The 13,601-nt window shown below is 48.4% G+C and overlaps 1 protein-coding gene across 3 annotated transcripts in view; it reads right to left on the reverse strand.

Annotated features, from left to right (window-relative positions):
- LOC139241252 (beta-1,4-mannosyl-glycoprotein 4-beta-N-acetylglucosaminyltransferase-like) overlaps positions 1–13,601 on the reverse strand; it is a 53,088-nt gene that overhangs the window by 23,819 nt on the left and 15,668 nt on the right. Inside the window, exon 1 of one of the 3 annotated variants that reach the window (XM_070869902.1) lies at positions 9,288–9,370. The exons of 1 other annotated variant lie outside the window; for it this stretch is intronic. Coding sequence is in view for 1 of the 2 variants with exons in the window: in XM_070869901.1 (XP_070726002.1) it covers positions 8,927–8,931 (5 nt within the window). In the remaining variant the exon portion in view is untranslated. Of the gene's footprint in view, positions 1–8,926; positions 9,024–9,287; positions 9,371–13,601 lie in introns of those variants that run through there. One more of the 3 variants, XM_070869901.1, reaches the window with a different exon arrangement.

Here is a 13,601-nt window from a genome sequence, read left to right on the forward strand (position 1 = left end):
GACAGACAGTGGTTGAAGGAAAGGAAGGGTGGGACTGGTTTGCCGCACGCTCCTTCCGCTGCCTGCGCTTGATTTCTGCATGTTCTCGGCGATGAGACTTGAGGTGCTCAGCGCCCTCCTGGATGCGCTCCCTCCACTTAGGGTGGTCTTTGGCCAGGGACTCCCAGGTGTCAGTGGGGATGTTGCACTTTATCAGGGAGGCTTTGAGGGTTTCCTTGTAACGTTTCCTCTATCCACCTTTGGCTCGTTTGCCGTGAAGGAGTTCCGAGTTGAGTAAGGGAATACACAATAAATGGAAGGATACTGAGGTGTGGAGGAACAGCGGGACCTTGGGGTGCATGTCCACAGATCCTTAAAGGTAGTTAAAAAAGGAATACGGAATGCTTTCCTTTATTAGCCGAGGCATTGAATACAAGAGCAAGGAAGTTATGCTAAAACTGCATACATTAGTTAGGCCACAGCTTGAGTGCTACAGGTACAATGTCCGAAATCCAGAATCCTCAGGGCTGAGTCCATTCCGGTTTTTGGGATTTTCCAGATTTCGGACAAGAAAATCAGGAGTCTGAAATCCGGAATCCTCAACCGAATTTGGGGCGGGTTTTGAGCAGCGAGGTCTGAAGTCCAGCAAAACCTGAAGTCCGGCACGGATTCGGTTGAGGATTCCAGACATGACGATCTTGACTGTAATCTGGTTCTTCGACTGAATCCATGCCGGAATTTGGGTTTTGCCTCAAAAATGTCGGGTTTTTGGACAATAATTCTGGCCGACTCCATCCCGTTTTCGGAACGTTACACTTGTACATACAATTCTGGCCACCACAACACAGGAAGGATGTGGTTGCATTAGAGAGGGTGCAGAGATTTACGAGGATGTTGCCAGGACTGGAAAACTCCAGCTATGAGGAAAGATTGGATAGACTGGGGTTGTTTTCCTTCGAAAAGGAGGCTGAGGGGAGATTTAATTGAGCTGTATAAAATTATGAGGGGCCTGGATAGAGTGCTTCCCTTCGCAGATGGGTCAACAACTAGGGGGTATAGATTTAAAGTAGTTGGGGGGAGGTTTAGAGGGGATTTGAGGGGAAATGTCTTCACCCAGAGGGTGGTGGGGGTCTGGAACTCACTGCCTGAAAGGGTGGTAGAGGCAGAAACCCTCACCACATTTAAAAAGTACTTGGATGTGCACCTGAAGTGCCGTAACCTACAGGGCTACGGACCGAGAGCTGGGAAGTGGGATTAGGCTGGATAGCTCTTGGTCGGTCGGCACAGATACAATGGCCTCCTCCTGTGTTGTAATTTTTTATGATTCTGTGTTGGTGAGGGGGCCTTTTCAGGTTGACAGAGCTGGGTGCGCTGTTGTCATGTCTGTAGCTGGTGCCAAGGTCGATGTCGGGTAGTCCGTCCGGTTTTATTATCAGTATTATTTCACGTAGCGGTTTTGTTACAACAGAGTGTCTCGCTGGGCCATTTCAGAGTCAACCAGATGACTGTGGGTCTGGAGTCACGTATAGGCCAGTCTGGGTAAGGACGGCAGATTTCCGTCCCTAGAAATCATTAGTGAACCAGATGGGTTTTTACAACAACCCAGTAGTTTTATGGTCATTATTATATCGCAGTGCGGGCAGGCACAGCAGGAGGGGCGAAGGAGCGGCAAGAGTCCGTAGAGGGAAGTGAGCGGGGCCCAGGAGGGGCGTGAGTTCGGGGCCCAGGGGCACAGCAGAGCTGGTCTCCAGTTAGTCTTGGGTAATCAGGCGTCTTCCACTCTTCACAATATAGTTCGGGATCTGGAATATTAGGTCCTTCATTGAATCACCTGTCATCTCATCCCTTTTTGGCGTGGAAGCAAGTCATCGTCGCTTCGAGGGACTGCCTACGATGATGATAATAACTTTTATTTATATAGCACCTTTAACGTAATACAACATCGCAAAGCGCTTCAACAGCAGTGTTACAAGACAAAACGGATAAATTTGACACCAGCTACAAAAGAAGAAATTAAGGCAGATGACCAAAAGCTTAGTTAAAGAGGTAGGTTTTAAGGAGCGTCTTAAAGGAGGAAAGAGGTGTAGAGAGGCGGAGAGGTTTAGGGAGGGAGCTCCAGAGCTTAAGGCCCAAACAACTGAAGGCATGGCCACCTATGGTTGAGCAGTTACAATGAGGGCAGAATTTGAGGAGCGCAGATATCCTGAGGCTGAAAAAGATTAGAGATAAGAAGGGACAAGGTCACGGAGTGATTTGTAAACAAGAATGAGAATTTTGAAAATCGAGGCGTTGTTTAACCAGGAGCCAATGTAGGTCAGAAAGCACAGGGATGATGTGTTGTGACTTGGTGCGAGTTAGTACACAGACTGCTGAGTTTCGGATAACTTCAAGTTTATGTAATGTGGAATGTGGGAGGCCGGCCAGGAGTGAGTTGGAGCAGTCAGGTCTAGAGGTAACCAAAGGCATGGGATGAGGGTTTCAGCAGCGGAAGAGCTGAGGCAGGGGCGGAGACGGGCGATGTTACAGTAGTAGAAATAGGCGGTTTTAGTTATGCCGTGGATATGAGGCTCGAAACTCATTTTAGGGTCAAATATGACACCTGGGTTGCAAACAGTCTTGTTCACCCTCAGATTGAAACTAGGGAGAGAATCGTAGAAGTTTACAGCCTGGAAGGAGGCCACTTCGGCCCATCGTGTCCGCGCCGGCCAACAAGAGACTTTCCAGCCTAATCCTACTTCCCAGCTCTCAATCCGTAGCCCTGTAGGTTACAGCACTTCAGGTGCACATCCAAGTACTTTTTAAATGTGGTGAGGGTTTCTGCCTCTACCACCCTTTCAGGCAGTGAGTTCCAGACCCCCACCACCCTCTGGGTAAAGACATTTCCCCTCAAATCCCCTCTAAACCTTCAACCAATTACTTTAAATCTATGCCCCCTGGTTGTTGACCCCTCTGCTAAGGGAAACAGGTCCTTCCTCTCCACTCTATCCAGGCCCCTCATAATTTTATACACCTCAATCAGGTCTCCCAGCCTCCTCTGTTCCAAGGTAAACAAAATCCAGGCTATCCAATCTGTCCTCATAGCTAAGATTCTCCACTCCCAGCAACATCCTGGTAAATCACCTCTGTACCTTTTCCAGTGCAATCACATCCTTCCTGTAATGTGGTAACCAGAACTTCACGCAGTACTCCAGCTGTGGCCTAACCAGTGTTTTATACAGTTCAAGCAGAACCTCCCTGCTCTTGTATTCTGTGCCTCAGCTAATAAAGGCAAGTATTCCATATGCCTTCTTAACCACCTTATCTACCTGGCCTGCTACCTTCAGGGATCTGTGGACCTGCACTCCAAGGTCCCTTTGTTCCTCTACACTTCTCAGAGTCCTACCATTTAATGTGTATTCCCTTGCCTTGTTAGCCCTCCCCAAATGCATTACCTCACACTTCTCCAGATTGAATTCCATTTGCCACTGTTCTGCCCACCTGACCAGTTCATTGATATCTTCCTGCTGCCCTCAGCTTTCTTCTTCCTTATCAACCACACAGCCGATTTTAGTATCATCTGTAAACTTCTTAATCATACCCCCTATATGCAAGTCTAGATCATTACTTTCGTGACCAGTCTGCCATGTGGGACCTTATCAAAAGCTTTGCTAAAATCCATATACACTAGATCATACGCACTACCCTCATCGACCCTCCTGGTGACCTCAACAAATTCAATCAAGTTAGTCAGACTCGACCTTCCCTTTACAAATCCATGCTGACTGTCTTTGATTAATCTGTGTCTTTCTAAATGAAGATTTATCCTGTCCTTCAGGGTTTTTTCCAATAATTTTCCCACCACTGAGGTTAGGCTGACTGGCCTGTAATTACTCGGTCTATCCCTTTCTTCTTAAACAAAGGTACCACATTCGCAGTCCTCCAGGACTATACCTGAAGCCAGAGAGGACAGGAAAATGATGGTGAAAGCCTCTGCTATTTCCTCTTTTGATTTGCTTAACAGCCTGGTATAGTAATATGAATAAATTAGTGGGTGGGGGGTGGGGAGGGGGGGGGGAAAGAGTTCAGCTGAGCGGAAATTTAAAAAGTCAAAGAATAACGAGAAGACAATAGAGCAGGGTAGCACTGGGGGAAATGAAAACCGGAACCTGACAGGAAGGAACAGAATGTATAATCATAAAGGTGCATCAGAAAGTGGGGTCAAAGCAGGAAATGGTAAAAAAAACAAAATGAAGCGCTTTTTGTCTGAATGTACGCAGCATTCGTAACAAAATAGATGAGTTGCCAGCACAAATTGAGACAAATGGCTATGATCTGATCGCCATTACAGAGACATAGTTGCAAGGTGACCAAGGCTGGGAACTGAATATTCAGGGGTATTTGACAAGGAGGTGGGGTAGCTCTGTTAATAAAGGATGAGATCAGTGCATTAGTGAGAAACAATATTGGCTCAGAGGATCAAGATGTTGAATCTTTTTGGGTGGAGATAAGGAATAATAAAGGGAAAAAGTCGCTGGTGGGCGTAGTCTATAGGCCCCCTAACAGTAGCTACACTGTTGGACAGAGTATAAATCAAGAAATAATGGAGGCTTGTAAAAAAGGAATGGCAATAATCACGGGTGATTTTAACCTTTATATTGATTGGACAAAGCAAAGGCCAGGGTAGCCTTGAGGAAGAGTTCATAGAGTGTATCCAGTATTGTTTCCTTGAACAGTACGTTGCGGAACCAACCAGGGAGCAGGCTATCTTAGATCTGTTCCTGTGTAATGAGACAGGATTAATAAATGATCTCCTGGTAAAGGATCCTCTAGGAATGAGTGACCATAATAGCATGGCTGAATTTCAAATTCAGTTGGAGGGTGAGAAAGTTAGTTCTCAAACTAGGGTCCTAAGCTTAAATAAAGGAGATGACAAAGGTATGAGGGCAGAGTTGGCTAAAGTGATCTGGGAAAATAGACTAAAGAATGGGACGGTTGATGAGCAGTGGCAGACATTTAAGGAGATATTTCATAACTCGCAACAAAAATATATCCCAATGAGGAGGAAAGACTTAGAGAAGGGATAACCATCCGTGGCTAACTAAGGAAATAAGGGATGGTATCAAACTGAAAACAAGGGCATACAATGTGGCCAAGGCTAGTGGGAGGGCAGAGGATTGGGAAACTTTTAAAAGCCAGCAGAGAACGACTAGAAAAATAAAAGAGAGGGAAGATAGATGATGAAAGCAAACTAGCACAAAATATAAAAAGACAGATAGTAAGAGTTTCTACAGGTACATAAAAAGGAAAAAAAGAGTGGCTAAAGTAAATGTTGACCCCTTGAGCCTGCTCTGCCATTTAATAAGATCATGACTGATCTGATCATGGACTCAGCTCCGCTTCCCTGCCCGCTCCCCATAACCCTTTACTCCCTTATCGCTCAAAAATCTGTCTATCTCCGCCTTAAATATATTCAGTGACCCAGCCTCCACAGCTCTCTGGAGCAGAGAATTCCACAGATTTACAACCCTCAGAAAAAAGTTCTCATCTCAATTCTAAATGGGTGGCCCCTTATTCTGAGACTATGTCCCCGAGTTTTAGTTTCTCCTAGGAGTGGACAAGATGAGCTTGGAGAGATCAAGAGGGGCTATTGATAACAGCTTTTCATTCCTGCTGTATTTAATTAACTAAATTTAAATTCCCCAGCTGACGTGGTGGAAATTGAATTCGTGTCTCTGGATTATTAGACCAGGCCTTGGGATTACTGGTCCAGTAACAACCACGATGTTACCATTCCTGACGTAAACAGATAAGCAGGAATCAAACAGCAGGCATTAAAAAAAAAGGGAGATTAAGAGTAACATTTCACACACAACGATCAGAATATGGAACACTTTATCGCAAGTGGTGACAGCTGATAAAACCGACTTCAGCTCCAACAAGAGACTGTGCAAACCCCTGGTTCTCATCTATTTAGCCCAGATATCAGGCACAACTGCTAGTCAGAGTACACAGTCCCACTCGGGCTGTCTGTCACTCAGCAACGAGAGCCCAACTGACGAGACTTCAATAGATCATCCTGTTGCTGAAAGAACATTGCATAATCGAGGGAATTTGGCAGGAGCTTGGTGTCGAGTACTTTGCCGTTGAGTCACCTGAACCACAGGATTGAACAATTTAAGGTGTGGCTGCAGCAATTAGTAGTTTTAAGTGGGGGGGGGGGGGGGGGGCGGGGAGAGAGAAAGGAGACAAAGAAGAGAGCCATTTCAAGAAAGGGTTGTTTTTTCTGGGTCTTCAACACTTAATGGGCCTGATGGACTGCATCCCAGAGTACTTAAGGAGGTGGCCTTGGAAATAGCGGATGCATTGACAGTCATTTTCCAACATTCCATAGACTCTGGATCAGTTCCTATGGAGTGGAGGGTAGCCAATGTAACCCCACTTTTTAAAAAAGGAGGGAGAGAGAAAACAGGGAATTATAGACCAGTCAGCCTGACATCAGTAGTGGGTAAAATGATGGAATCAATTATTAAGGATGTCATAGCAGCGCATTTGGAAAGAGGTGACATGATAGGTCCAAGTCAGCATGGATTTGTGAAAGGGAAATCATGCTTAACAAATCTTCTGGAATTTTTTGAGGATGCTCCCAGTAGAGTGGACAAGGAAGAACCAGTTGATGTGGTATATTTGGACTTTCAGAAGGCTTTCGACAAGGTCCCGCACAAGAGATTAATGTGCAAAGTTAAAGCACATGGGATTGGGGTAGTGCGCTGACGTGCATTGAGAACTGGTTGTCAGACAGGAAGCAAAGAGTAGGAGTAAATGGGTACTTTTCAGAATGGCAGGCAGTGACTAGTGGGGTACCACAAGGTTCTGTGCTGGGGCCCCAACTGTTTACATTGTACATTAATGATTTAGATGAGGTGATTAAATGTAGTATCTCCAAATTTGCGGATGACACTAAGTTGGGTGGCAGTGTGAGCAGCGAGGAGGATGCTATGAGGCTGCAGAGTGACTTGGATAGGTTAGGTGAGTGGGCAAATGCATGGCAGATGAAGTATAATGCGGATAAATATGAGGTTATCCACTTTGGTGGTAAAAACAGAGAGACAGACTATTATTAGAATGGTGACAGATTAGGAAAAGGGGAGGTGCAACGAGATCTAGGTGTCATGGTACATCAATCATTGAAGGTTGGCATGCAGGTACAGCAGGCGGTTAAGAAAGCAAATGGCATGTTGGCCTTCATAGCGAGGGGATTTGAGTACAGGGGCAGGGAGGTGTTGCTACAGTTGTACAGGGCCTTGGTGAGGCCACACCTGGAGTATTGTGTACAGTTTTGGTCTCCTAACTTGAGGAAGGACATTCTTGCTATTGAGAGAGTGCAGCGAAGGTTCACCAGACTGATTCCCGGGATGGTGGGACTGACATATCAAGAAAGACTGGATCAACTGGGCTTGTATTCACTGGAGTTCAGACGAATGAGAGGGAATCTCATAGAAACATTTAAAATTCTGACGGGTTTAGACAGGTTAGATGCAGGAAGAATGTTCCCAATGTTGGGGAAGTCCAGAACCAGGGGTCACAGTCTAAGGATAAGGGGTAAGCCATTTAGGACCGAGATGAGGAGAAACTTCTTCACCCAGAGAGTGGTGAACCTGTGGAATTCTCTACCACAGAAAGTTGTTGAGGCCAATTCACTAAATATATTCAAAAAGGAGTTAGATGAAGTCCTTACTACTAGGGGGATCAAGGGGTATGGTGAGAAAGCAGGAATGTTGCGTGTTCAGCCATGAACTCATTGAATGGCGGTGCAGGCTCGAAGGGCTGAATGGCCTACTCCTGCACCTATTTTCTATGTTTCTAATTATCAACCGACACCACCTGATCAGGTTATCTTCGTATTGTTTGTGCAACTTTACAAAGTTGGCTGTAAAGCACTTTGGCATGTCCGGAGGCTGTGAAGGCACTATATAAATGCAAGTCTTTCCTTTGCTGTGCGTAACTCGACTGCCAGGTTTGTCTGCATACCAACAATGACTGCAGTGCATCGGTTGTAGTGCACAGCATGTGACGGGCGCTATTGAAACGGTTGCTTCAGGAGGGAGGGCATGTCCCGTGATGAATTAGGGGCTGTCCTGGATCGCTGGTGATCCCGCAATGCCAAGGGAGCGCTCTGGGGATTTGCAGAGGTGTTGGTGCTGGAGTGGGGGGAGCAGGGCACGATGTTAGTCGATGGAGGCCGAGTGGGAGGTGGGCTGCACAGCCTTTTCTCACTGACTGCCTTCCTTCACCGCAGCTCGACCCGTGACTTCGTTCTTTTGATTTTGAAAAAGGAACAAGAAATCCCAGTAAAGCAGCAGCCAATGAACAATCAGCCCCCGCATCACATTGCAACACCCGGACAGGAACCAAAAACAGAAAGCTTTCATCACAGAAACAAACAGCCCGACTATTGTTCATTCGCAGCCTCCAGTGGCTATTGGTTTCTCGATCGAGCTCACTGCTGTGTCTGCGCACAATGCCTGCTTTCACACGATGTCTCACCATCCTAGAGTTACACCTCTCACTCCTGCTCCAATTCATTCAGTGTGGCCAGACACCCCAACAAAGTCAACTCTCAACAGCACAGTGTGCACGCAGTGACTTCCTCACACAACCCAGGGCGCAGTGCAGAGATGTCTCGGGGCGAGAGGGGCAGGTGGGAAAGGCCAGGCAGCACCACGTTGAGATATCAGAAACAAAGCCACACTGTTACAGAAATCTGCACATTTAAATACAGAACCTCAAGCCACTGAAGTATTTAAAAGGAATTGCTGTGTTTTAAGTCCCTCTTCTCCAGTGACAGACTTTGTTGCTTAAGCCTCACAGAAGGTCCAGCCTGGTGTACAAACCTCACTGAAATCCCATGTGTGTGTCCCAGCCTGTGCAACTCGCCCAGACCCCCCCTGCCACCAGTTCGAGCTTTTACCTCATCTTCTCTGCCACCCGTTCCAGGGCTTGGGGTCGTGTTACAGGGTTGGCCTCTTCAAATCAGCTGTCCCGTACCCAGTACCTCAACTCGCACAATCCTGTGGGCAGTCACAGGAAGGCTGTTACCATGGTTGCAGCTCTGGGAAGGTGAAGGGAAAGTCCGCAGCAGCGGAGTTGTAAAATGCTCGTATTTCAGCCAGGAATGCGATCCAACCTGCTTGCCCACAGCTCTGCTCCTCAAACAGTTCCGGGACCCATTCCCTTTCCAAAAAGGCTCGCTGAGGCTCCAAGGCGAACCCACGCAATCTGCCAATCAACCTCATGCCACCACGACATAACAACCTGGATTTGTATAGCACCTGAAACGTCCCAAGCCTCGAGGATTAGAAGACAATCAATTTGGCACCAAGCCCCACGAGGAGAAATTAGGGCAGGTGACCATAAGCTCGGTCAAAGAGCAAGGTTTTAAGAAGTGTCTTCGCAGACTAACTTTAAATGCTCACCTATCGTCTTCTCCCTGTTTAAAGCCAGTACATGCCTCTCCCAATCTCGGCCACACCCATGTAACGTGAACTCCCTCTGTACTTTGGCAGCTGTCCTGGAGCCTGCCTGTTATTTCCACCTCCCTTATGTCCACAACCACATCCACCCAGCTACCCAACCCCCTCACAGCTGTCCTCTGGGCCCCTCTCCTTCCATCACCCAGGCATGCCACCTCTGCCAATCCTTCACCACCCCTCGGCCTCCCGCTGTCCTGCCACCCCGTTCCAGGCTGGCCCCGACCCTGGGTATGAGCCCACAGCTTCCCTCTGTGCGCCTCTCTTGGCATCCGCCAGAGAGGCTCCCGTAACCACCTCCTTACGAGCAGCGACCCCAGCTGCCACATCCTGTCCGGCCAGTCACCAACTTGGATGCCCAGCAGACCCGTTGAGGGATAATCTCAGCAATTTCCACACCCCCACCCGCCCCGCCATATCCCACCATTGCCCCCTTGGACACGGTCAGATCAGCAAGCATGCTTCCCTCTCCGTACTGCTCCACCTCCCTTCACCGGCAGCCTGGGGGCTTCCCGCCCAATGATCTTATTGTGGACAACTGCCTCGATATTAGGGTCATGACTGAATCTGTGCTCAAGGGTGTTGACATCTTGCCCCTTAATGAAGCCTCCCTGCCTGGCCATACCTTCCACCGCTTGCCCTGTCCAATCCACCGTGGTGGCTCTCATCACCAAATGTCCCCTTGGACACTCCCATACACCTCTGGCATCTTCTCCTTCGAGCACCTTCTCTTGTTCCACCCCTCCTTTAAAATCTGCCTTCTGGTGGTAGTATTGGTTAGGGAGAATGTTAGTGCTGGAGAGGGAGGATGTCCTGGAAGGGCTGGGGGGCCGGGGGGGGGGGGGGGAGGGAAGAGAGCGGGGAGGCCAGTTTCAGTGGGATGAGAACAGATCTGGCCCGGGCAAATTGGAACCAAAGACTGGCAGACAAAACTGTAGTGGAACAATGGTCTGCCTTTAAAGAGGAAATCGTTTGGATATAGTCGAGGTACGTTCCCACGAGGGGGAAAGGCAGGGCAACTAAAGTCAGAGCTCCCTGGATGACCAAACAGATAGAGCGTATGAAGCAGGAAAAGCGCGCGTATGATGGCTGTCGGTTGAGAATTCATCTGAGAATCAGGCTAAATATAGAAAGGTCAGAGGAGTGAAAAAGAAAAGAGGGGCAAAGAGAGATTGAGAATAGAAAGGCAGCCAACATAAAAGGTAATCCCAAAATTTTCCATAGGCATATAAATAGTAAACGGGGAGTACGAGGAGGGGTGGGGCCGATTAGGGACCAATAAGGAGACCTACACATGGAGGCAGACGGTATGGCTGAGGTACTAAATTACTCTTTTGCATCTGTCTTCACCAGGAAGATGCTGTTATAGACATAGTGAAGGAGGAGGGTATGGAGACACTGGAGGGAGGTACTAGAAAGGCTGGCTGTACTTAAAGTTAGATAAGTCACCAAGTGCGGGTGGGATGCATCCTTGGATGCTGAGGGAACGGAGGGCGGAAGTTGCCATAATCCTCCATCGATACAGGGGTGGTGCCACAGGACTGGAGAATTGCAAATGTTACAGCACTATTCAAAAAAGGGTGTAAGGATAAACCCAACAACTGTAGTCACTTGGATAGAGGTGGATTAATTAAGGAAAGCAAGTACGGATTTGTTAAAGGCAAATCGTGTTTAACCAACTTGATTGAGTTTTTTTGATGAGGTAACAGAGAGGGTTGTTGCGGTTGATGTGGTGTACTTGGATTTCCAAAAGGTGTTTGACAAAGTGCCACATAACAGGCTTGCCAGCAAAGTTGAAGCCCATGGTGTAAAAGGGACAGGGGCAGCATGGATTCAGAATTGGCTCAGTGACAGGAAACAGAGAGTAGTGGTGAAGGGTTGTTTTTCGGACTGGAGGAAGGTATACAGTGGTGTTCCCCAGGGGTCGGTACTGGGACCACTGCTTTTCTAGATACAACACTTGGCCTTGGGTGTACAGGGCACAATATCAAAATTTGCAGATGACACAAAACTTGGAAGTATAATGAACAGTGAGGAGGTTAGTAATAGACTTCGGGAAGACAGACAGGCTGGGAGAATGGGTGTGCACGTGGCAGATGAAATGTAACGCAGAAAAGTGGGAAGTGATACATTTTGGTAGAAAGAATGAGAAGAGGACATATAAACTAAAGGGTACAATCCCAAAGGGGATGAACGAACAGAGAGACCTGGGAGTGTTTGTGTATAAATCGTTGAAGGTGGCAGGGCAGGTTGAGAAAGTGGTTAAAAAGGCTTATGGGATCCTGGGCTTCATAAATAGAGGCAGAGAGTATAGAAGCAAGGAGGTTATGATGAACCTGTGTAAAACATCGGTTCGGCCTCAACAGGAGTATTGTGTCTCATTCTGGGCACCGCACTTTAGGAAGGATGTGAAGGCCTTAGAGAGGGCTCAGGACAGATTTACCAGAATGATTCCAGGGATGAGGGACTGCAGTGACGTGGATAGAGTGAAAAAGCTGGGGTTGTTCTCCTTGAAGCAGAGGAGATTTGATCGAGGTGTTCAGAGAGAAACTGTTCCCATCGGCGAAAGGGTCGAGAACCAGAGTACACAGATTTAAGGCGATTGGCAGAAGAATCGAAGGCGATGCAAGAAAATACTTTTTTTTACTCAGCGAGTGGTTAAGATGTGGAACACACTGCCGGAAAGGGTAGTGGAGGCAAACTCAATTTTAACTTTCGAAAGGGAGTTGGATAAGTACCTGAAGGAAAGGAAATTGCAGGGCTCTGGGGAAAGGGCGGGGAAGTGGGACTAGCCGAGAGTCAGCATGGGCTCGAGGGCCGAATGGCCCCCTTCCGTGCTGTAACCATTCCATGATTCGATTCGAAATGCTGTATAGCCAAGGTAATCGACCCCAATTTTCCATTTGCTTTCTCAACCTCTGCACGGAGCGACTCCTCATCCAGTGATTTCAATCACCATCTCGTGCATTGCCCTCTCCACTGTGAATTCACTGCCCTCCTATCCTCACTGCACATAAATTTCCCCACGAATATTCACAGCCAACTCTCGACCTCGTCATGCTCTGTGGTCCCCCTCCCATCACCTCGATCACAGACATGGCCAGACTCCAAGGTATTCCTCAAGCTCCACTCCCCTTTACCAGGGTCTCCCCCGCCTTTTCCCGCTCCCCCAGGGGTTCCCCTGCCTCACACCCCTCTCCAGGGCCTCCCTCACCTTTCCTCACTCCCCCAGACTTCCATCACCTTTCCCCACTCCCCCAGGCCCTCCCTCACCTTTCCCCACTCCCCCAGGGCCTCCCTCACCTTTCTCCACTCCCCCAGGGCCTCCCTCACCTTTCCCCACTCCCCCAGGGCCTCTCGCACCTTTCCCCACTCCCCCAGGGCCTCTCGCACCTTTCCCCGCCCTCCCAGCTGCACACTTCACATTTGACTGGAGATTAGAGTTTGGTAAACAAGTTTCCTACAAATGTAGAAGAACCAGTTCATGTGGTTACTTGCAGAACTGACAGAAACCCCAGGCTTTGTGCACTGCAGTGTCCAGAGTGCTACAAGTGTGGAATGAACACCAACTAGATGAACCTACATTTCCAAGTCGCTTCACCACTCCCCCTCCATGTCACAACTCCCTCTCTGCTGCTGATGGTCCTGGGGCAGTGATGGACACAGTCCTTCAATGGGAGGAATCACTTGCGTACAAAAGGAGAGGTTCCCTCCCTTGGTTCAGCAACTCATCGATGAGGATTCCTCCAGGAAACATCTCTCAATGTAGAGCAAACTCTTCCCGCTCTCCTCAGCCTAGGGCAGGGGCCTGCGGCAGACCGAACAGACCCCAGACACACCACACAACACAACACGTGGACAGACCCCAGACACACAACACAACACGTGGACAGACCCCAGACACACAACACAACACGTGGACAGACCCCAGACACACAACACAACACGTGGACAGACCCCAGACACACAACACAACACGTGGACAGACCCCAGACACACAACACAACACGTGGACGGACCCCAGACACACAACACAACACGTGGACGGACCCCAGACACACAACACAACACGTGGACGGACCCCAGACACACAACACAACACGTGGACGGACCCCA

Source organism: Pristiophorus japonicus, unplaced genomic scaffold (assembly GCF_044704955.1).
Source record: "Pristiophorus japonicus isolate sPriJap1 unplaced genomic scaffold, sPriJap1.hap1 HAP1_SCAFFOLD_1004, whole genome shotgun sequence".
In the NCBI taxonomy this organism is placed as follows: Eukaryota; Metazoa; Chordata; class Chondrichthyes; family Pristiophoridae; genus Pristiophorus; species Pristiophorus japonicus.